The sequence below is a fragment of the Cyprinodon tularosa genome, unplaced genomic scaffold (genome assembly GCF_016077235.1).
Source record: "Cyprinodon tularosa strain WSP-4 unplaced genomic scaffold, ASM1607723v1 ctg59, whole genome shotgun sequence".
Lineage (NCBI taxonomy): Eukaryota > Metazoa > Chordata > Actinopteri > Cyprinodontiformes > Cyprinodontidae > Cyprinodon > Cyprinodon tularosa.
In genome coordinates, this window is record NW_024039329.1 from 49,048 (window position 1) to 73,974 (window position 24,927).

General features: G+C 36.5%; 1 protein-coding gene across 2 annotated transcripts; it reads left to right on the forward strand.

Moving 5' to 3' along the window:
- tcf25 (transcription factor 25 (basic helix-loop-helix)) lies at positions 1-23,115 on the forward strand. Of its 2 annotated transcripts, none has more exons than XM_038306742.1 (18): positions 1-350; positions 3,008-3,145; positions 3,244-3,315; positions 3,509-3,630; positions 5,890-5,955; positions 6,062-6,147; positions 7,460-7,590; positions 8,708-8,807; positions 9,804-9,897; positions 9,996-10,088; positions 12,974-13,079; positions 13,164-13,323; positions 13,410-13,497; positions 13,854-14,012; positions 14,255-14,345; positions 17,206-17,285; positions 17,395-17,470; positions 22,887-23,115. In XM_038306742.1, exons 1-18 carry the CDS (start codon positions 123-125, stop codon positions 23,052-23,054), a joined length of 2,058 nt encoding a protein of 685 aa, XP_038162670.1. In that variant the 5' UTR covers positions 1-122; the 3' UTR covers positions 23,055-23,115. The 2 variants fall into 2 exon arrangements, with proteins under 2 accessions (XP_038162670.1, XP_038162671.1); XM_038306743.1 differs by having other exon boundaries at positions 6,065-6,147.
- Positions 23,116-24,927: the final 1,812 nt, after the last annotated feature.

Below are 24,927 nucleotides of genomic sequence, written 5' to 3' on the forward strand. Positions count from 1 at the left end.
AAACATTCAGAAGAAGACGCCTCTGAATCTACCCTTATTCTGTTGGTCTTTTACCTGACAGCTATGAAAACATTGTAAAATAGTACAATATATATTTGCATGACCTCCACAGAGTGTGTATAATGTCGACTCGGGCTTTGAGAAGGCTTAAAGGGAAACAGCGGGGTCAGGAGGGCCTGGACTTCGGGGATCTAAGTTTGGGAGACAGCCCAGAGGAGCAGGCTGAAGCTGAGGAGCATCTGGACACGGCTAATGTTGCTAATGTTTCCCCTCCTTCCAGCAGCAAAGGCAGCAGCCGAAAGGCAAAGAAAAATAAGGCTCAGAAAAACTTCAGTAACATTTATGAGCTGGTAAGGCGACGGTGAAACCGAACCTACTTTTTTCTTTTAAAGTCACAGCGGTTTGTGTCTCTTCTCGGCGATTGTTTACATCAGTGGCTAACAGGGGTAGGACATGCTAACTAGATAATAGCTCACTCTTTGGGTAATTATTAACACACTTTGGAGTTTTATTGATAGATAAGCCAACTTAGTGGGGAGACATATGTTAAACAAGGTCAACGCCTGTCTAACAACAAACTAATATAACAATTTATGTCAAATTAGTTTCATTCCTACATTATTAGTGTATAACTGGTAGATTCAGACTTTTAATGCTAGTTTCTACTTTCTAAAGTGGCCTCTTAAACATCAAAACGTGATGCTTTTACCTAATGGTTTCTAAAACATTAACAGGGCTGCCAACTTTTTACCAAACCTTGGAATGAGATTTTGAAATAGTTTGGATAGGCCACCATTGTCAGGGTTAGATTAAAAGGCTATGATGACAGGTGCAGATTTCAGAGGATTTAACTGAAACAAAGTGGCAAAAGGTGGAATTTTTGATAGAACAGTAAATGTTACTGAATAACAATAAGTTATCTGTAGCTATGTGTTACAATTTTTTTTAATATACATTATTTTTTATATTCTGGGGATTCTTAGAGAATTGAAGTGAAGAATTATGGGCCCTACTAAAATAATTGCATCTTAAATATACTGTAAACTAAGAATTTCACAACTACGTTCATTTATTATTCTATGCAGGTCAAGTAAAATAAGCAATGGGGAACTAATAGGCAATTACTGGATTACTGGCACGAATACAGGAGCCAGTGCAATCAAATCCTGTGCCAACTACTCTGTGTATGAATTTTTGGTAATAGGCTGAGGATTAATAAATCTTAACTCATTATCTTATTAGTTCTTACAATTGACAAAACTGCTAACCAATTCAGACCTTCTAGGAGGCTGTAGATGGCTGCAACGAAACGGTTATTTTGCAAATAGACCAACCTGTCGATTATTTTTTCAATTAATCGATTAATAATTGGACAGCCAAAGGTTCTTTAAAAAAGATTTTTTTACGAAATTAAACCAGGTGAAGCAAAATCTTTTCCACTTGGGGAATATAGAGCGTACTGAAAGATTACTTTTCTTTTTTTCTTTTTTTTTTAAATATAAAATGTTTACATATTTGTTTTACAATTTTGGTATAATTGCTGCTCAAGATGGGTCACTCTGTCAGCTAAATACATGTTTTAGAGTCTCTATATTCCAGTTAAGGATGAATGGATTACTAAATTAGTGGATTTCTATCAACATGATATTTTTATAGATGCATAAAAGGGAATGGAGTTCAGTTTTAATGTCCGTCATTTTTTTAGAGTCAAAAATTGTGGATACGGAGTGTGAGCGTGTGAAGACACTGAGATGTGTGAGTCTCACACCCAATGGGTGAGAGTTGACAGCCCTGCATTAACGTAGGTTTCTCCCTGTCAGCTAGGGTTGTTAAGGTTAAGTTGTTTAGGAAAGCGATAGTGGTGTTAATAATTGTTTTGTATCGATGCATCGATCCAACATCCGACAGTCCGATGCACGTTGGATTGAGTCTGCAAGAGTATCGATTCTTTTTTTTTTTTTTTCCTCCGGTCTATTATTTTCCACTTGCTCCTGGATGTAATTCTGACTCCCCTGCTGTGGTGGCGTTAAACCTATTTTGCCCTCCTACCTCGCTTTCTTTAGCTACTACCCTCTTTCCGCATGCACACACACACACAGTGGCATAAACAGTAGGCAAGACAGACATGGTGGAGAAAAAGAAGATAATGTATTCTTGAGTATCGAAAATAATTGAATCGTTAGGTCAGGAAATCGATACTGAGTCGAAATTACCATGATGGGTGTGATTTACACCCCTAGTAAGTGGGTTAGTGGATAAACTGCCCCTATTGAGATTTGGAGGGAAACGTAAGTCACCACAAACATGTTTAACAACTAAAAAACTTAACTGGTTGCCATATTGTTTTTAGAACAAATAATCTGTCTTTTTTTATTTACTCTTTGAGTTGCAGTCCTGTAGAGTCAACGATGTAGTGGTTGGGTTTTTAGCCTTTTTTATAAATAATATATTTTATATTAGATTGGTATAATGGGAATGATTTGCAGCTGTTGAAAATGTTTTCTGTTTCAACAACACTTGCAGTCACAGCCCTCAAATTTATTAGAAACAATATTATTATCCCTTCCATGTTAAAATGCAGCAATAATTAATTATCTGAGACCATTGCTGATGTCTTTCCACATTGTCTTTAGGTTTAAACATAAGATAGATGCTCCAAAGCAGCAAACAACAGAAGTCCAGTTTTTCTAGCACCTAATTAATGACTTACACCAAGTGCAGTGATAAGCATGATGGTGATATCCCATGGAGATAATAAGAATGCACATAGTTTTAACATAAAACTTCTTTATTTTTTATTCAGATTTGTTTTGTGATTTTGAATGTTTTAAGTTCTATTGAAATAGTTTTAGAAACTAGTGAAGGCCAGTTTTAGCATGTATAATTTAAAACTTGAAGAAATTAAAATTGTGCTTCCATTTACGTTGAATCTATGCTGACACTTTTAATATTATGATTAAAGCTTGTTTTACCCAGAGCAATTCTTTTTGTTTCGCTGTTTTACCAGATATGTGATGCAGAAAACGAAGCAGAGAAGGTTTCGCCAGATGAAGAGCCAGAGAGAAATAAAGCAAGTGAAACCAAAAAGGATGATGAAAAAGACGATGAGAACAAAGATCAAAAGCATCAGGAGGAGTCCACCAAGGTGAGGTTAAAAGGAAAGGAAGGACTTCAGATTGACTTCAGTGTGTAAGCTACAAGCACAGCTTTTCCATATCCTCCCTGTTTTTTGTTCTCTTGCAGTCGGAGGACAGGGTTAAAAAGAAGAAGAAAAAAAAGAAAACAAAAACGCCATCAGAGGATGGTCAAGGAAATGTAAGTAATTTATCCAACTCTAACAGGACTGTTAGAGAAACTAAATTTTCAGCCCTATTTACATTCATAGAAAGATAAAACAATTTATCATGCACAATGTTTCAAAGCTAATAATTAAGTCTTGCAGAATAATTTCAGTAGATACAGCAACAACATAACAGTTGTTATGCTTTTATGATTTTATTTATTTTAGGGGGTGGCAACAGACAATATCGACTTATTGCTGGAGAACCTGGATCAGTCTAACGGCGTGAGTCTACAAAGTGATGACTGTGGAGGCTCTATCCGAAGATCTGTCCTACATGTGGAACATAGGTGGGAACACTGACCTTTTGCATGCTTAGAATGCACATAGTTATGTGATTTGTTTCCAAGGCATGGGTCTTCACATAAGCATGTACACAGCATTTTAATATCAGCGTGTTGTCATTGTAATTCGTTTAATATTTTAAGATAACATTTTTCCCATCGTTACGCAACAGATTATTTAACCACATTAGTGATACAGTCCCTCTATTTCTCCATTTAGAAAAAAAAAGGTCTCAAGAAATGTAGCTATCAGCCATTCTTACGTCAGTGATACCACCGACGTAAGAAAAGTCAAGCGAGCCAGATTATTTCTTATCAGATAAAAGAAAAGTGAACTGGAGAATCAGTGAAGCATGTTTTGAAGGAGAAGAATGCAGGCTTAGAATCATAAAGATTTTGCTGAACATTTTCGGAGAGTTTAGATTGATCAAGATGCTTTTTAAATTCAACCAAAGGGCTTTAAAGTTGTGTTTAAATTAAATTATGATGAAAATGAATAAATTGAGTTTCAACTAGTTATATGTAATAAAATGTAATGTCGTCCTATGCAATTCATTTAGGTTTGTAAGGCATCTCAATAAAACACAAGTTTATCATGATCAGGATATCACTGTATACTACATTATTATTTTGAAAACTCCCGCAACAAATGTTGGCTGGTTATTATTGAAAAACCTTGTTGAAATGGATATACTGCATACTCTTGATTTTGGGTCCATGTTTACAATTACCTGAAAGCAGAAAGTCTTTTAAACTTGTATTTGTTAAATGTTATAACATTGAGGGCTATTATTTCATATTGCACATGCTCCTAATGTTCTGTAGTTTTTTATGCTTTAGACAATGTCAAACTTAAAGGTATAGAGGATAATCTTTTATTTCTGGGTGGATCATCTAAATAAGTGGTCGTCCTAATTGTCAATCAAATTGTCAATCATTTTGGTGATATGTTTACGTTAGGCTGTCCTACGTGCTCGTCCCCAATTAGCTATCTTTTTCTGCCCATAATTAATAATTGAACTTTCTTAATCTCACATTGGAGAAATGTACCTCTGCATTTAACCCATCCCCTTGGGGAGCAGTGGGCTGCCATTGTGCGGCGCCCGGGGAGCAATCAGGGGTTAAGGGTCTTGCACAGAGACCCAGAGTGGCAATCTGTGGGAGTGGGGCTTGAACTCAGAACCTCAGGATTCTGAGCTCTATGCCCCAACCACTTTTAAATAGATTGTGTCAAGCTGCTGTTGTGAGGAGATGAAGAAGGTGCATCCAGTTGTTTAGATCATAAACTCTCTAAATCTCACTGTGGCTTTTTCTACATAAAAAAAAAGAGTCAGAGGGATCTTTTCCAGGTTGTATTCATGTATAATCTTGTAGGTTTTACTCTGGTTATTTGCCTCTTTTTATTTTATTTTTTTTTTACTTTTGTTTGTAGTAATTTGCAGCACCTATGAAAAGTGTAGCTTTGAACTGTCAAAGATTTTGAAAGCTGTCTTCAGTTAAATGCTTAGAGCAAATGAACAGCTAAGCATCAAAGTTTGCAGGGATCTTCTGATACACTAATCCATGCCTGTCGAGTCTTTGGATCCTTAGGAAGACTGTGAAAAAAAATTCCCCTTCCTCCATGCTGCTTTGAACACTGCATTTACACCTGTTCTGGCTCATATCCAATAGTGAAACTGCCTGCTTTGTAATTCTTGTAGAAGTAAACCCAACTTTAGGCTAAACATCTTCACCACTATTGATTTTTGACCTCTATTCATGTTCTTATTTTTTTTTTTTCACCCTCACAATTTAGCTCTCCTTACTTGGATTCTTTGAAGATCCAAATATTTATAGACCCTCTACAACTTCTTTAAAACAATTTGTTTGCTTGCGATCACTTTGGAATTAGGGATGTCCTGAGATACTGATATCAGATATAAGTCAAAAAACGAATATATCTAAATATGCCGGCCTTAAATCTGTGATATTAGCAAGCTTATAAAACACTTTACATCTGTTTAGGGTTAATGTGACCCATTGGTTAATAACACATGGGTCAGTTGTTTTTGACTATAAGTATCTGAGTAATATCATTTGATTGAGTTTTTTTTAACCTTTTCACACAACAAAATGAGTAATATGAGTAATGCTGATATGATATTGGGTCAATATTGGTGTCAGTCAATATTCAAAGCTTCCATACAGGGTAGCTCCCATATCTGATTGGAATGAATGAAGTTCCACTGCTCATCGTTAAGATGGTTGTCTCTGGTATTTTATCAGAAATCTCAACCCAGAGACAGAGCTGAAGAGATATTTTGGAGCTCGGGCTGTTCTTGGTGATCAAAGGTAAGAAAATTTTAATATTAAAAAGATTTTTTTTTTTTTATGAAAGGTGTTGCTTTTTTCATGTAGGATATAGGTTTGTAGTTTCCATGTTTCTGTTTTCTTGAAGCAGACCTCGGCAAAGAAACAGACACTTTCACCGCAGCACTTGGATGACCAGTCCAAAGGACAGTTGGCCTCGCTTCAGCCGACCAGGTGGGCCTTGACATTTTTTACATTTTGTCTGATTACTTGAATGGGGTTTGATATGATCGACTGTCATAAACATGCCTAACTTTGAAGTTAAAGGCTCTACTTTCTGTTGGTCTAACATATAAAACTGACTTTTGAGGTGTAGTGTCATGGAAATGATTGGGTTGATCGGTTTTCTGTCTTCTTACCCTGTTGTAAATCTTTCTGCCTCTCTTTTATTGTAATGTATAATTATAAGATTCAGCTCTTAATAGCAACATTAACCAGAATAACTCAAGACTTATCTCTGCTTTCCAGATATGCAGACAGGCCAATTAAAAGAGGTTAAAAGCGTTTTAGGCCATGACGTCATCAAAAAGACTGGCTTATTGTCGAAGCACTGATAGTCGTTTTTGATTGATTACCTTATCTGCCTGATGGACATTCACGCCATGCCCAGATGGCCTTTTTTTCCCCCACAAATATTGAGGTTGTTATGAAAGCTTTAAACTCAAGCCTCATCCACACAGAGGCCTGTGTGTTAAGGGTTTTATAACTTGCTCACACACTTTCTGTTTGGTGTTTAGCAGATCATCTGAGGGTTTCCTAATATCCCGCTACCGATCCACAATATGTTACATGCTCCAATTATGCGTTTGAGAGTAATTTAGAATAGACTATCACTGGAATAGGCATTTTATTTCTCATTTTAAACTGTAACCCTCCACTAATTTATATTACAGTGTTTAAATTTGTAATTAACATTTAATTGCAAATTATCAAGATTTAATGGCTTTCCTAAAACAGAAGCCAATAAATCTTGCATAATTTGTAATGGTTTTTAGATGCTTTTTTATAATTTAATAAAAATTATTTTAACATAAAATTGTAAATGTTGGGTTTATTTAAATAAGGGCTGAAAAAATTTATCATATTAATCTTGATTAATCGGTTATTGAAATAATCGTCAACTAATTTAGTAATCTATCAATCGTTAACTGAAGTGTAGGGACTCTAAAACATGCCTTTAGCTGAAAGAGCGACCCATTTAGAGCAGTAATTATAACAAAATTGTGAAAAAGATGTAAACATTTTGCAATAAAGATAAAAAATATTTTCTTCTGTCAATATGCTCTATCCACAACTCCTCAAGTGGAAAAGTTTTTGTTTTATCTGGTTTAATTTCATATAGTTTTCTTAAAGGAACCTTTTGCTATGCGATTATTAATCGATTAATCTAAAAAATAATCAACATATTAATCTATTTGCAAAATAATCATTAGTTGCATCCCTAATTTAAATGTACTGTTCCTAACACTAATTTATTTCTCTCTAGGAATCTCAATGACCTTGCTGGAGTCAAAGAATGGCATTCAATGCTTCACCTTTGAGCACAACAGGGACTACCAACAAGTGCAGTTCAAGTTCCTAGATGCCGTCGAGTCCATGGATCCCAACAACATTGTGGTGAGTTTTTGTCGCATAAAACTGCATTTCTAATATCAAACCTGATCGATAGAAAAGCAGGCTGCTTTTCTATAAAACTTGTCTATGTAACTTAAGAGGGTTGGATTTGTCACTGAATGAGTCATGTGACCCAAAGATCTGAGCACTACTGAAACAGGAGAGCTAACAAGGCTAAAAGTTGTTGTTGGGAAACTTACCTGATCAGACGAGAGGTGTGTTGTGTACCAAAACTTAAGTAAGAGTAAAAATGTATTTGATAAAAAGGCCGCTCAAGTACTGGGTAACTCATTATAACGTCTGATTTACTATTTTAAATTACGTAATATAATGTACGGTAATGACAGACCAAAATGTAAAGTTATGTAGAAATTCTGGTATTTTAAAGACTACAATAAAAACATTAAAACAAACAAATAATGCAATTAAAAAAATAAAAAATCAAGGCAGTAGAAACTCTTATGGAACCAGTCCTAATGGTAGATGATATATACAAGGTCACTTTTATTTGTATCCCGATTATATCACAGCACGGTCCCAATCCACAAGTCCTCCTCAAAGTATTCTTCAAATGCTGCAGAGGAATGCATCCTTCATCAGGACAATCTGAACGATCCATCAGGAGTGTTCATTTCCTATGAATCAGTGCAGGTGGAAGCAGATTGGTCAGGCTTGGGCAGAAGTTGCAGATAGCGGTGGCAAAATTGTGAATAGAATGTTAAATAATACGTTTTCGAAGACCCAAAATTAACATTTATGAGTTTTTAAGGCGACGATCTAGATTAGTTAAGCTAAAATATTCACTCTGCTTTTTAAGATCCCAATTAATTTATAAAAGGGGTTTGGATTTTAATGCTCCAGCTTGCCTTAGCAGCTGTCATCCGACCAGGCCGTCTTCCCTCCCTATCCCCGAAAAAGCACCTGATTCCCAGCTGAGATTATTAAAGCTACTCAACAAAAGTGCTTTGATGCTTAACATTTACCAAAAAATACATGCTGTGAAAAAAGGGAAGAAGTTTTCTTTCATTTGTTGTTTGAACTGCTGCTTCAAGCATACAGCTGTACATTTCTGCCAGCTCCGCCAGGTTAAGCACTGTTTTTTTTTTCTTGTTTTCTGCAGGCCCTCCTTCAGCTTAACCCTTACCACATTGATTCCCTGCTGCAGCTTTCTGACGTTTGCAGGATACAGGAGGATCAAGAGATGGCCCGAGACCTCATCGGTGAGGGGAAAACTCCAACCTGTTGAGTTTTTTGTGTGTGCTGTTTTTAAGGAATTCTTTGTACCCAACCTCAGTATATGTAGGAGCAAGTGATTTGAATCTTTCCTGCACACAGACAGTTTAAAAGGCTTTAATTTATTTTTGTTAGATTAAATTGTAACCTGCATGCAATTCTCAGCGCCTTTGTGGAGGCCTTTTTCTTCCCTTATTGCCATTCCAACCTATTATCTGATGCATCCACAAAGCCTCCTGGCATTTCTATTTTAACAAATAAAGTCTTCCTGTTTTATGTTTGTCTGTTTTAAAGAGAACTGATTTTGGCACAAACATGAAAGGATGCAGCTCCTATTTAGAAACTAGTCTGCTGTCAATTATTAGTCTGGTTTCCATCATCATATAAATAGGACAAGTGGGAGATTGTATTTGGATCATAACATTTCACTGCGCTGGGGTCAGTCTCATGAGCATCCTTAAAGTAACAGAGATCATGTGAAAAATAAATGAAAAAAGCGTCTAAGGAGTGCAGAGATCAGTGTGATTTTTGCTTTATATTTGGAATTACATTTATTTGTCCGAGTGACTTTAGCCAAAAATTATGTCAGATAAGTTGATGACTCCTATTTTTGTTTATCCGATTAAATCGTTTTGGAGCCGTGCGTTTTTTTTGCAAATTCAACCCAACAAACCAACCTTTGTTAAGGAATCAGAGCTCAGGCTTCATGTAAAGCACAATGCTATGTTTTTATTACAGACCAAGTCCTTAAATGCTTTCTTTTTTTTAGTCTTCTGTGGGAGACTAGAGGCTTGATTTCACAAAGAGCATTTGTGTTCCACGCCGGATAATTGAATTACATGCCACCGGCCAAACTTTACCATAAGACAGAGGTTTTTAGTTTTAATATTTTTAGGTTGTGAAGACTTGGGGGTAAATTGATTGCTAATAAGATTATGACTGGCAGGGCATGTTTGTTTCAGTGTTCTGACCTTCTTTTGCAGAACGGGCTTTGTATAGCTTTGAGTGCTCGTTTCATCCTTTATTCAGCCTGACATCAGGTACCAGCCGACTGGATTATTTGAGACCGGAAAACAGGTTGGTTTTGCATCAGTTTGACCCCAGAATATAGTTTCGAACTTAAATGATGTTTTATGGCCTGAGCAATCCAGTAATTTAATAATCCTTGTTTGCAGAGCATTTTATCTGGCTCTTTATAAGCACATGATGTTCCTGGAAAAGAGAGGATGCCCACGGACTGCCTTGGAATACTGCAAACTGATCCTTTGGTAAAAAGAGGGAAACGAGTCACAACAGCACTCTTTGAAATTCCCTTATTACCTGTTTATTTTCAAAGAAAGGCTGTTCTACTTATGTTAGTTCTGAATAGCATTTTTATTTATTAAAAGAAACTGAAACCCTAAGTAGCTGCTAGGATCTAAATAAGCATGCATTAAATATTTAAAGATGATGCTTTCCTAAATTGGATCTGCTTCACACTGTCTGAAATTTAGATGGGAATTAGTGCAAAACTTAAGCATTTTGTGTACATCTGAAATAGTAGTAGCATGCTCCTCATGCTAACATTACTGCAATTTGAAAGAGATTTGATGCCTGTTAGCCTATGTGAATATTTTAGCAAACCTCTGTTTTTATTTAGAAATTATTGAAAAATCAAACACAAGGTAGGGAGTGGAAAGACTTACCGGTATGTGAAAAGACTCACTTTTTAGAAACCAAATCCAGACGTTTGCGTTCAGCCCTCTAATACCTGTAGACTCGGCACTTTGGCACCAGCTGCTTAAAGATTCTTATTACATCAACTTAATATGTGTGTAAAATCCAAGAGAGAATCCTAAAGGTATTGTGGAGGATTTTTGTGAAATTTTTTAAAAGACCTGCCGTGTCCACTTTTAGACAAAATGCACATACACAACCCACTCCTATTAAACGTGTGCAAGACTATGCATGAGTCCATTTCTCCTCGTGCTCGCTCTGTTTAAAAGTTGCTGTTCACACAGCTCATACAAGCTTACTGTGTCCGAACATCCGCCCTAGCCCCTAAATCGCTCAATCACTAAATAGAGCAGGGACTATATAATGGACTTTATAGCTAACTCAGTTAACTGACTGACAAACTCAAAAGATAAAATGCTTATTTAGTCATTTGATCAACTCTCCCTCTTCTTATTTCAGTCCCTGGCTTCTCCCCTTTTTTAGTTTCTTGATCCTCACCTCCTTTATTTTTGTCTGATAAACTTTCATCATTCGTGTTCAAGAAGAAAAACACACCTAAACCTGAAAGACTGTGTTTACAAACCAATATAGTGAATTAGAAAAAAACGCTAATCGCTCATAACTTTTGATAAATGCTTATTGACACTGTAGGAGGCACATTAGAATTAAGATTTATTCCCCTCTCTCAGTTTACCCCCGCTGTAGTCTTGATGCATTATGATATTCTGTTTTTTAATAAAACACCTATTTATTTTGCACTCTCTCCTTCGGTAAAAAAAAAAAAAAAAACATATCTCAGCACTAGTGTTTGTTTATTTTTTTACCTCGGCACAGTGAACATTAATGTCACAACTAACTTTTCTTAGCGTGAATCTCAAAAGAAAGGCGAAACATTTTAGCCTATTAATAGGCAAAGCTGGTAGAGACATTCCCCAAAAGACTTAATGGTTAAATTATGGTAAGCCAGATATTATTAGTAAAAATCATTTAACTTTCTAACAATGCATTATTCTGTGATGGTTCAATATATACCCTCATCCCACCCACCCAAAAAAAGCAAAAACATGTTTTTCTGCATAAAGAAAAAAATGTGGAAATGTTTAAGGTCCTATAAATCTGCTAAGTCACTGTATATTTGGGCTTGGAAAACAGATTCCGATTCAAAGCAGATTTATTAACTGATATGTTAAAAGTTCAAAGATTATCATTGGGAACAGCAATGAAACGGTGGCTTAATCAAAACAGCTACCTTCCTCATAACATAAGACCGCAATCAAATGATCTGCTCATATCGCCTGCTGTGCATAAAGCTTTTCACTGTGAACACTCCTTTTAACCATATACAATTTTTTAAACGCATATTTAAATGCTACACGCAATATTTTTTATCCCCTCTAGACGTAATGCTTCACTTTGTCTCTAGCTGTCCCTTTTATAGAATGTGTAGACTTGGGATTACAAAACAAGTGATTTCTGAAGTGTTTTTGGACATATTTACTCCCTGGACGTTTGAATCACCCAATAAAAGATATAATTTATCTGCACACAACTACAGTATTAATTCATTCTAGTTTTACTAAGCTGAACAGCAACTTCTGTTGCGTTTTTTAATCACAGCTTGATATTTGAATTAAAACAACATCACTATTGATTAAAATTTGAGAAAACATGAAAGGTTTTATTAGACTAGCAAATTTAAATACAGCAAAACCATTATATATTAGCCTAGGTTCCTTTGCAACTTAACCCTATAGTGAACATGATTCAATATAATGTTAAAAAGTTCTTTATTTTGTGCTGCAAAATGCTTTTTGTTGCAGCTGTATTATCATATTCCTTTTTTTTATGGTTAGAACTAGTGGTATTTCATTTAGGCCATTAGTTGCATTTTAATGCATAGCTCTGTTTCCTATCTAATTTAGAATTTAAAAAAAAAATGAAATTATTAAGGAGATGTATACAAGTGCTCATACATTTTCCAGTTTAATGTATATCCTTCATTAAACTGGAAATGCAATATGATTTCTGATGGGCTGCTCATTAATGCAGTGAGTAGCACTACTGCCTTGTAGCAGGAAGGTTCCGAATTTGATTCCCGGCTCGGGTTCTACATGTTCTCCCTGAACATTCATGGGTTCTCTCTGGGTACTCCGGCTTCCTCCCACAGTCCAAAAACATGACTGTTAGGTTAATTGGCTTCTCTAAATTCTCTTTAGGAGTTAGGGTTAGGTTGTTTGTCTCTGTGTTGCCCTGCGATGGACTGACGTCCTGTCCAGGGTGTACCCCGCCTCTCGCCCATAGACAGCTGGAGGCACCAGCACCCCTCGACCCTGACAGGGATAAAGCGGATGATGAAAGAGCGGGTGGATGATTTCTGATTATCTGAAGGAAACATTTTCCCGAGTGACTGTTATACTCATGGTTTTGTGTCTCACAGTTTAGACCCAGACTCTGACCCCCTTTGCATGCTGCTCCTCATCGATTTCCTCATGCTTCGTTCCAGAGAGTACAAGTCTCTCCTTCAGCTGTATCAGGATTGGGAGGTAAGAGTGCGTTGTTGTGTGCGGTGTGAGGCCTTGTTTGTGTGCACCTCTTAACAGCTCAAATGTTTGGTGTGTTTCTTCCAGGAGCATAGAAATCTGTCTCAGCTGCCAAACTTTGCATTTTCCTGCGCGCTTTGTCATTTCCAAATGAGTCAGCAAGAAGATACAGACCCTGAAGAAAGTGAAAAGCAAAGACGACAAGCAGACCAGATGCTCCAAAGTGCTCTCATAATGTTCCCTGGAGGTTAATTATTATATACCATAGTAGTATATGTTACCAATGAAGGGAGATTTTCATATTTCCTGTGTTGTTGTTTTTTCTGTTTTCAGTGTTGATGCCTTTACTGGACCTGTGCACGGTGCAGCCTGATAGCACAGTCTCTTCCCATAGTTTCTTTGGTCCAAAGAGTCAGATAGGGTAAATTTCTGTTTTTATGCAAATGGGTATGTAAATCCCTTTATTGTGCCACAATAGGGAATTTCACTCTCTGCATTTAACCCAACCCCTTGGGGAGCAGTGGGCTGCCATTGTTTGGTGCCCGGGGAGCAGTGTGTGGTTATGGTTTTGCAAACTTCTCAGAGCACAAGCGTACTGCTCTAACCACTAGACCAACAACCACCATAAATGCTGCAGATTCTCTATAACTAGAATCCAACTCATCATACAATAGATAAATAATAGTCTTCAGTGTTTAATAAAATTGTTTTGAGTTGGGGTTTTTTCCTCCCCATGAACGCTAATTTTTAAACTCCCCAAAATTCTTATATTTCCAGGCAGCCACCAGCTTTGGCTGAGCTCACAGCTCTGTATGTGGGGAGAACGTTTCTTCTGTGGAAGGAGGCAGCAGTAATGCTGTGGCTGGAGGAGTCTGTGAAGGAGGTCCTGCGCCGCGTTGATGTCAAAGATCCTGTCGTGGAGGATTGTCAGAACAAGTACACGACCCATTTCTTTGCTCCTAACCCCTTAATCATATTTCTGTCTGCTTGGCTCATTAAAAAAATGGACACCTAAGATGGAAAGTTTAAATAAAGCAAACTTCCCAATACTTAGATATACCATATATTTTTTCAAGAGCTATTTGGGTATAGTAGACTATATTCTTCTATTAATCTGGGTTTTATACTTACTAACTGCTTTAAGTGTGATGAATCTGCTCTTCGTTGCTGTTTTCCAGGAGAAAACAGAGATACCAGAGTGCACCTAGAAACATCCACCGCCATGTGCTGCTTTCGGAGATTAAAGAAGCCACCGCTACTCTGCCTCTTGTAAGAAGCCACCGCCTTAATTTAAGTTTTAGTTTATTGTTACACAAACTTCTAGAATATTAAACTTAACCGGCAATATTTGGGAATACCAATAACAGAGTTCTTAAAGCTCAATCAATATTGTTCCCATAAGGATAATAAAACGTAGAACATGTTCTCCAGGCTATTTTTGAACACTTTAAAATACAACATAGAATTAGGGGAGTAAGCATGTTTCCTTTTTATGAATCAAAGCTAATTCCTTTCACCTTTAAAACATTTCTTTTTTTTTGTGAAACTCATTAGCATTGCTTCAAAATACATGTTTTTTTTTTATTAATTTATAGCTTAGGGAAGTTAGGTGTTTTCATGGTTTTTAGACATATTAGAAAAACAGCAGATCAAAGTCGACTGATTAGCCCATCAATGGTGATGCCCTAGAAATATAATATCAATTCCAACAGGATTTGCTGCAGTCACCATCAGGGTAGTAACCATGGAGACCTTAATGCTCAAAGCTTCCGGCAGTGGCGCTTTAAAGATCTGGACTTGAGGACCACCATATACGTAGGAGAGGCATTTTTGAGTTTTTCTGCCACCAAACAACCTGACTTAAGTGAATAAGTTTTATATGGTAGACCAACATATTACAGTGCATAATGTTAGAAAGGAAGGAGGGGGTTCATGGTTTTTCTTTTTATTTACATCTGAACATAACAAACAGTGCCAGCCTCCACCTGTCCGTAGATCACCAGTGTCCTGACTGACTGGCAGAAAAGAAATTTTGACAAAAAAAAAAAAAACCTGCACTGCACTGCTTTCTTATATTTTGTGGGAAAAGAAAACATTCTTTATGTTTTGCTAAAGAAAATTAATCTGTTTAACTTTTTCTCAGTAGAATTATTCAGCTCTTTTTTAGCTTCATTCAGTTGTTAGGGAGTAGAGTAACTGTTGCAAAGAACCCAGCCTTTTCTGACCCCACTGCCAGGTTTTCCACCTGAAACAAGAGCCTTTGATCATATTAGATTTATTTGTGTATTTTAAAAAGTGCATTTTTTTTGCTGGGGGACTCCTTTTTATTTATTTTTTAACCTTTTTTGGAGTATTTAAGTACTGATCTTGCTCAAAGCCACTCAAAGGGACAATTGATGAGGAAGGCAGCCTGAGGGTCCTTGGTAACTCTGAAAAGACCTCCTGAAATCCACAGCCTAAGTGGAATAATTGTTTGAAAGGATAACTGTTAGTTATACACTCCACAAATTAGACCTTCACATAAGACTGGTAGGAACAAATCATCTGTTTTAAGTAAACCTTAAGACATCCTGTTTGTAGTTTGCCACAAGCCACATAATGGACACAGCAAACATTGTGCTGCAGTCAGATGAGTGAAGATTGAACTCTTTGGCCGAATAGGCTGAATACAGGCACACACTACATTTCCTTGTTTTCGTTGTTAGATATTTTATATTACAATATTTATTTGTATTCTACTCATAATATGTAAAACAGTATCTGCCTGTAACTTGATAGACTATTGCGATACATCTTGGGCATCCCGAGCATCCCAGCTCAAATGTTTCTAGAGCTGCTGATATGTTATTCGTATACATGACAATAATTCTAATAACCTTGTTCCATCCGGCTTGTAATGACCAATGTTCATAGGTCTCAAGAGCCCCATTTACACTAGCCTTTTGAAACTGTGCCGAGAATGTTCCGAGCACGGTAACTGAGATAAATGTTGAAAGTAAATGGAACATAACTGAACTGGACCGTGCCAGACACAACCGAACCGCGCTAATCTAGTGCTAGTTCAACAGTAGGGCTCGGCACGATTCATCTATGGCTCGGTTCTCTGTTAATAAAGAGCGCATGATTAGAGTGCGTCATCTCTTATTTACAGTCAGCTGACTCATTCCACGGCAGCATGTCCGGCTTTGCATTTCACAGATCACCTCACCTGTTCACAACATCAAATTCTTTTCAGCCTATTAACATTAAAAAGCATCAAAGGAATTTGGTGCAACCTGGGATGATGCTGAGACAGAGGCTCTCATTGAAATTTGGGCGGAGCACGCTATCCAGGCACATAAGTTCTGGAATGTTAAGGGTACTGTTATTGCATAATTTCTACCTTGAGAGCTACAGTTTCATGGACCGCCTATAAGAGGCGAGGAACTGTGCTAGCGTGACGTGTAAATGCTCATAAGAACCAAGATCGGCATGGTTAACTGATCCAAGCCCGATCCAAACTCGGCATGGCTCGGTTTTAGAGGGTTCATGTAAATGGGGCATAAGGATGCTGTCAAGAATCATGAATCATGAGTTGGACAAGCATCACAAGAATGCTTGTCCGACTCACCTCAGTTGGTTCCTGTCAATGTGGAGGAGAAAGTAGCTCTACTCCGGTGCCCTCCCGGATGACAAAGCTCCTCATCCTATCTAAGGGAGTGCCCAGCCACCCTGTGGAGAAAGCTTATTTCAGACTCTCATATCTGGGATCTTGTTCTTTCTGACCAACCGGTAAATCGAGACATCAATAACTTCCTCTATAGTATGTTATCATTGTCACCAACAGGCTAAACCTAGCAGCATTTGCACTGCTCCAACTCACAGATTTCATATTTCATCATCTTCCCTTTAAAAACAAAGAAAAAGCCCTCCTCCACCCCACAGCAAAGTTAACAACTCATGATGCAAACTTTGAGTACAGGCTTCTCTTTCTTCTATCTAAAGTCCAGACATGTCTTCGGGAGGGATGAACTCTGCTTCATTTCTGAGCCATAAATGAGCAAAGCCATCAGGACTCCTGCAGAAAGTTAAAAAGCTAATGACTTTTAGGAATAATCCTTAAAGTGTGTGTTCTTTTTTATTCCTGTAGGAGGTGACCACTCAGCCTGTAATGGGTTTTGACCCTCTGCCTCCTCTGGACTCGGTTGTTTCATACACCAGACCAGAAAGGTGATGTGATGCATCTCTGCTCTTCAGAGAACAAACATGCTCATAACTTTAGGTGGTTATAACTTAAAAGCTCTGTCCTTATTTAATGTTTTTGTGTCCTCACATATAGGCAGCATGCGGGTGCATCCAATGAGAGCACATTGTCCCTGTTTTTCCGGTCTTTGCTCCCTAACTTCAACCTTCAGGTAAGTTGAACAAATTGTAACAGGTGATTCTTGGAAAGTTGGAATCATTTAGGCTATTTGACACGAATGTTGGAACAAAATCATGAAAAGACCTACATTATTAGCTTAAAGTCGGCTCTCATTCTCTTTTCATTCATAATTTGTACATTTTATTCTCTGCACTCTTAAGAGAAAACTGCAAATATTTCCAAAGCTGTTGGCACCAAATATGTGGAGAAAGCACTAATTAAGAACTCATGCTTTGCATGTGGAGACGACATGTGATCAGCAACTGTGAGCCTAACAGACAAAAGTTATTTGTCTCTTAACAAATTCTGTTAGCTCTGTGTCCAGAATTTGGTTATTACACTCAGTATGAACTTGCTTCTCAAACAGGCGGGTCTTAAATGTTCTTTTCTGACTCCTTTGACTTTCTGTAACTCTTTTTTTGTTTAACTTCATGCAGTGTTTAATAAGAGCAGTAAACCTAACCTCCTCAGTGGAGAGGTGAGCTTCTCTCAAAGCCAAATTAAGAGAAAGTTGTTGATGTAGTGGAATAAAGAAATACTATTGCAAACTTCTCTGCTTATTGTAGATATTGTTTTACTATATGTCTCTAATGTCTCAGTGTCTCTAAATGATCGCTCGACGCTTAAACTTTTCTTTATTTTGTTTTGATGGCTGCTTCCCTGACTTTTTGTACATCAGTACAGCTAGCAGAAAAACACAATTATTAGTATGCATATCTATTGTTATATCCAACTGGCTGGCTTTTAAACCTTGGAACTTAACTTATGTTTTTTATTATTCCCTCTTGCAAGTTCTGACTGTTGCAGTAATTGACATTCAGGGTAATAAGCCACCAGAACTTGACAGTGGATCACTACTGTCTGCTTTAGTTTGTACTGGGAATTTTTCAATTTTTTCTCCAATGTAATTTTATTTTTGGAGGCTTCTGGTAAAATGGTACAGAAAGAGCTGAAATAATCTTAGGAGGTTAAATTTGGCATCAGGATTCTGCCAAAAATGCACACATGCAATAAATACTCCTATGAGCAGCTTTATTTCATACAGACACTCATAAACTACTCCTCACACACATGTTTAAAGGGTTAGATATGCACATAGAGTGCCACAGGGCCCCAATATATCACAGAAGAGTGCTTATTCCTTCTTTGCGCGTATGTGGCGTGATATGCACTCGTGCGCAGCCTCGCTCCTCCTCACATGTGGACCTGTTGCTGCCTTTTAGCACTTTGAAGGTGTTACCACAAAGTAACCCGCCTGTGATTGGCTTCTTTCCAGGAAATCCCGCATCTTAAGTAGGCATACGTTGCCAAGGTAACCAGTGCAAACTTTCTTCCCGTTTCCAGCTGTTTAAGCTAGCAGAAACTATCTGACTAATTGACCTGAACTGTTTTTGTAGATGTCCTATAACCCTTTTGAACAGACACTCTACAGCCAATCAGAATTCAGTATTCATGCTGACCATGTTATGTATAACTATGGCTTTGCTTACCAACTTCTAACTCTTGAAGGGAAGCGGTCAGCCTGAGGCTGCTTTGCTGGTAGGAAGTACATTCTCAAGATGAGGGTTTCCTTAAAAGTTGCCAATCACAGACAGGTTGCTTTATCCGGTTGCTTCAAAGTCAAAAGTTGATATGAACTGCACAGAAACAGGTCCACACAGATGTAAGAGAGAATCTATAGGCACATAAAAAGCAAACCCCAAGCACAGGGATGCTCTTACTCATGGTTGTGAGCACATTTTGAACGTTCTATGAGTGCAGATTTAATACGAGGAAAAGAACATTCAAAATATGCATGGAGAGTACTTTACATGTGTTTCTTTTAAATAAACCTGCTCATATGAGTATTTATTACACATGTTGTCTTTTGGCAGAATTCTGATGCAATAATTTGTTATGTCAAGAAAAAAAAACATCCAATGTGTCCTGGGTCGTCCTCTAGGCCTCCAGAGGACATCTGATTTAAAAGATGTCCCAGCCACCTCAGTTTGCTCCTCTCAGTGTGGAGGAGAAAGGTTATCTGATATCTTTTTCACCTGATTTAATTTGTTATAGTGGTTTAATTAAGACATCACCATACAATTACCTCTTCTCATATGAGTATTTTATATAAAAGTAGGTCCATAGACCAGTAAATAACTTATAATATCATCAACAAAGGCTCACTTCAAATGAAGCACTTGATTTTCTCCATTTGTAAACATAATCTGCTCTCAGTAAGACCGAGTCTGATTTCCTCCAATGGTTGACAGGTGTTTAAAATTGGAAACCTATTTCACTGGATTATTTGTACTGATTGGTTCAAACTCAAATCTTATGACAGATCTACCGTCCCTCTCAAAGTTGCAGGAATCCTTCAAGTATTTTGCCAATGTGATATTTTTGCTTTTTTATTCCCCTCACAGTTTTTGAGATTAACTACTTTTTCCTTCAAATCCTTTAAAATGATGATGTAGAACATTGTCTCTAGTTTGTCTGGTTAGCAGTTACAAAACTGACACAGATACAGCCATTAGTACGCAGCATCCTGCAGGCTATTTTGAAATACTTGTGCTGCTTTCAGATACAAGAAAACATCTTAACACACTCCCTTGACTGATCGAACATTTCCTTCCAAAGCTCATGGTTAGCCTAAAGGGACAACAACTATAGAGCATCTATGAATGTAAATTTCACTATTACTGCTGTCCTTAATTTACTATTGTAAAACACAGCATTATAATAGTCACTAAATGTTAGCTGTGTGCTTTTGCAGCATGAATGCTATTGATGAAACTTATTCGTTGGGATTTTAAAGGAGTACACAGAGATAAGTTGCTTTTCTTTTCAAGGTTTATCGTCACCTTTAAATAATAAACTGTTTTTGTGTGTAAGGCCTTTTTATTGATCCTTGTTGAGCTTTAGCAGACATTTTGGTGACTCTCCTTTTGAATAACTGAGTCAAAGCTTCCAAGAAGAGAATTTCAGGAAAATTATATTTGAAATGTGTGTATCACAGTTAATTGCAGTTGCCCATTATATAAATATTAGGGCTGCAAATAAATATTTAAAAAATCGACTAATCTGTTGATTATATTTCAATAAATAATCGGATATCCGAAAGTTCCTTTAAAGGAGTTTTTTGCTAAATCAAAACAGGTGAAACTAAAACTTTTCCACTTGAGGAGTTCTGGCTAGAGCATATTGATAAATATAAAACTAAAAGTATTTTATTTTAAATGCAAAATGTTTACATATTTTTTAAAATAATTTTGGTATAGTTACTTCTCTGAGTGAGTTGCTCTGTCAGCTACGGCACGTCTTAGAGTCCCTACACTTCAGTTGACGATTACTTATTTAGTTGACGATAATTTCAATAATCGATTAATCTGATTAATCGGATTGTTTCAGCCCTAATAAATATTAATTTGTTGTTTAATTTCTTTTAGCTAAATTATTTTAAGAATCAGGTGTCAACATTAGGATGCTAGACTAATGAACTGAAGCTGATATTGACTTTATTTTGATCAAAGCTCTCATTATGTGTTTTAAAGTATTTTTTTATACCAACTGTAAATCCTCAAAGTCGGGCTTTAATCTTTGATTGTAAGCTGACATTAGTCATAAACAGATCCACCCCCCTATCAATCACTTACTTTGGTTCATGTGAAATCGGTTCACAGCTCAATCTCTGACCTGGGAAAAGTCGGATCATTATTGTTTACTATGAGGCTTACTCTCATATTGTTCTATTCTCTATTGAGCTGGAAATCAGGGATGAGGTAATCACCAAATCACAAGCTCCTATCTGAACATTTTTGTTCTTTGATCTACATGTTTACTAGTCTTGCTATCAACTTAAAGGTCCTGGCATGGATTGATTAAATTCACACCATTAATGTTACACCCCTGATCCACCTCAGGAGGTAGTCTAAAGCCAATCAGCACTGCAAACTGTAAGAGATAATAGAGGTTTGCACCAGACATGTGATATAGTGGTAAGATATAAAGTTAAGAAAACAGAAATGGTACAGTTCACACAAAGAGTAACGGTAAATAATAATCTTTGAGAGTCAGTCTGGTCTGAGCAACGTTGCTTAGAGAAATCTGCAGCTTCATGTTGCTTGTTAGACAAACCTGTTTGGTTCCTTCCCCGTCCCCTGCCTGGTCGGAAGCATCCAGCTCTCACTGATTGCAGTGCATTGATTAATTTGACAGGAAACTGTAATCAGTGTTAAGGGTGTTTTACTTTTTAATTAATACAAATTTTTGTTTCTGTGCCATCAGTAAGTCATTGAAATGATTGTAAGACATTGATGATATTGCGGTCCATGTGTATTGTACTTATTGGCATTTGGAACCCAGAATATGTTTAGTTAACAGATCTGTCCTGAAAGAGAGGAAAGAAGCAAATGTCTGATATAAAATAGGTTTATGATTAATATATATGTACATGTAGTAATTGTGGGTCCTTTCAGTCCTTTTATCCACTTTTTTTAAATAGCTTAGAGAATCTTGGTTGATATGTGGGTCTTGCCTTAGTTAATTTTTTATGTTCTTATTACTTAGGGGTTTTCTCATACTCTCTGCTTTATTATTTAGTTTCTTTTATCTAATCAATCTTACTTTGGTTTCTTTCATGTCTGGTTTTATTTGTTAGACCTTTCCAGCAGTTTTGCTTTAGTTTTGTCATGGTTTTGTTGTTTCTTTTTCGATCCAATCAGTTTTATCACATTCAGTTGATGTCGTTTTTCTTTGCCAAAAGCAAGTCAGTTCCCCTGGGATCAGTCATTTTTTTTGCTCAAGTCCAACCACATGAATACCTGTCAGTTTCTCTCTCCCTTAACGGGTGAATACTGGTTCCAAGTCCTTACTTTGTCATTCTTTAAACACACAAAAAAGAAGGCTTATTAGCACTATTAAAGGAAAGTAGCTTGTGCTTTGTTAGCCACAGGCTAACCTTATATGAGGTTGTGGGAAGACGTGTGTGTATTTAGTGGATCATTGATACTTTACTAGATATTTACTAGATACTTTACTAAATACTCACTTTTCTTATCTCATAATTTGTCTTGTAAACCAGTGCTGGTTGGCAACACAGAAGCCACTATACAAATACATGTATCTTACATGTTTTCTCACTTAAATAATCACAAACCTCCAATGCAATTTGGTGATTTATGTTTTTCTCTTTTTATTGATTTATAATTGGAAATATGCTAACTTTGTTAAACAGCTTTTTACAGCCACATAAAAAAAAAATCCCTACTGCATGATGCTGCAGCCACCTTGTTTTACCATAGAAGTGCTTGTTCGGCTCATTTTGCAAGGAGCTCAGAAAAGTTAATGGTTTAATAATATTTTTTAACAATGTAGATGAGGTGGTTATATGATCATATATGTATATTAATTTTTTTATATATATTCAGGGTGGACTTAGACAGGAGGATGAGATGGAGGTGGCTCGAGCAGGACAGGAGCTGAACCAAGAGGTGAATCGTCTGATGGTGGCCATGAGGGACATGTTGGCCAACATCCGCTTTCAGGAGCCGCCCAGAGAGGATAACCCGTACAGGGATGAGGAAGAATGGGACTGAGAAAACGGTGGTCCGACAAGTTTTTGGAAGCAAAGAGTTGAAATAAAAACATAAAACATGTTTTTCTGATCATGAACTGATGACGTGTTACATGTAAATGTTGGGTTTCTTTTTTGATTGACCAGAAAGGTAAATTTTATTTTCCCTTCAAAAATCTAATGTTTTAAATGTAGGTAATTTTCCTGCTCTCTAAAGAAAACGGACTGGAAGAGAAGTATTTTGTCTGGGTTTTGGCCTCATATTAATATATTGCTCACAAAACACAGGCATCTCCCTATGGAAGAAATATAGTCTAATTAGAGTCAGCGTTTTTTTTTTTTTTTATCAATTTCTAACAAGTTTTATCTTTTGAAGTTATTTTTATTTATATTTTTTTTTTACTTTAAATTCACCAGCAGAAATGTTGCCTGTAAAAAATTCAACTGCATAATTCAGATGTTAAAACCTTCTATGTTCATTCAGGCCAAAACAACCAACACTAGAGCGAGTCCAGCAGCTTTTAGCTGATCAGGTCATTATCTAATTTTATCACATGACACATCAATACATTAAGCAGGGATGGGTTCTTAACCCTTAGCTTTTAGCATAGCAGCTGTCACCAGATTAGCCAAACAGTTCACCCATTATGCTTTCATCAAAGGACTGCTGGTTTCTAAAATGGTATGGTTTGGGTGCCATGAAAATTCAGGGTTTTGGGAACCCAGCTATGGTCATCAGCAGTGAGTGTAGTTTAATGTCCGCACTATCAGAAAGTCAGTCTATTTTTGGAGGTTAATTCCTGCAGTTGAAATGTTTGGATTTTTTTATATATATATGCAAACTCCTGCATTTGAGCTTCTATTTTACTGGCAAATTAGAAAAATTATTAACTACCCAGTTTCCCAGGATAAAAATCCAGATTATAAACTCAATGTGTAACAAAGGTCTAATTCTAATGAGACTTTACTTCTTCCATACCTCTCCTCCTCAGATCACTGCTATTTGCAAATATAAGGACAGACTTTTAATGATGGTGAGGCTAAATAAGAAAAACCCTGTTAAATAGAATAAACCTTTAATTTATGTTTTAGTTATATAATATTGGTTAAATTTGAGGCAGAGAACATATTTTCTATTGTAAAATTTTGGATAATTTTAAGAAATTTATTTCCTTGAGTTCTGTTCTGAAATGTAATTAAAGAGAATCCTCTACAATAACAAGTTTTTACTTTTTAATTTAACAAAATAAAGGCTTAAACATACATAAAATATACTAAACTAAGTACACTAAACTAACCAGTCATGCTTGACTGTTTTGTCATTAGACACTAAAGAAACAGTCTTTACTTCTTAAAAAAAAAAACGGAAATCTTTTAAGTCTGCTAAATTATATAAGCACAGAATATTTATTAAAAATTTCAATCAAAGCTGATGCTGTAAGGTATTGGGGACTCAGTATAATTTCAACTTTATATAAACATAAATATAATGAATGAATCTTTAGTTGACCTGTTATTTTTGGTTTGAATTTACTGAATGTAAGTTTAGTTCAGTTAAATTTTTAAATAGAAGATATAAAAATACAAAAGATTTTAAATTTAGGAGAATCTTTTAGAACCAGCAGAATCCAATACAAGGGGTCTGTTACTCGTGGTATCAGAGCACCATGTGGCTTCTAGTCATTTGGTCAATTTTCTTACAAAACTGTTTTGATTATAACATCAGCTTTAATAAAAGCAGGTCTTTATCAGCTTTTTATATTTGGTTTGGATCAATATGTGCTAAGAAACTCAAAAACAGGATTAGGCTAATGGAAAAAGAATGGTCATGCTCTTGAAAATAGTGTTTCCACCACTTGGCTGAGAGAATCTGATGACTGGAAAACTTAGTTCTG

Coding starts and splice junctions, on each gene's coding strand:
- tcf25 (XM_038306742.1), top strand. CDS start 123: ATGTCGACTCGGGCTTTGAGAAGGCTTAAAGGGAAACAGCGGGGTCAG. Junction 13,080..13,163: donor AGCTGTATCAGGATTGGGAG/GTAAGAGTGCGT, acceptor TGTTTCTTCCAG/GAGCATAGAAATCTGTCTCA. Junction 14,346..17,205: donor CCACCGCTACTCTGCCTCTT/GTAAGAAGCCAC, acceptor TTATTCCTGTAG/GAGGTGACCACTCAGCCTGT.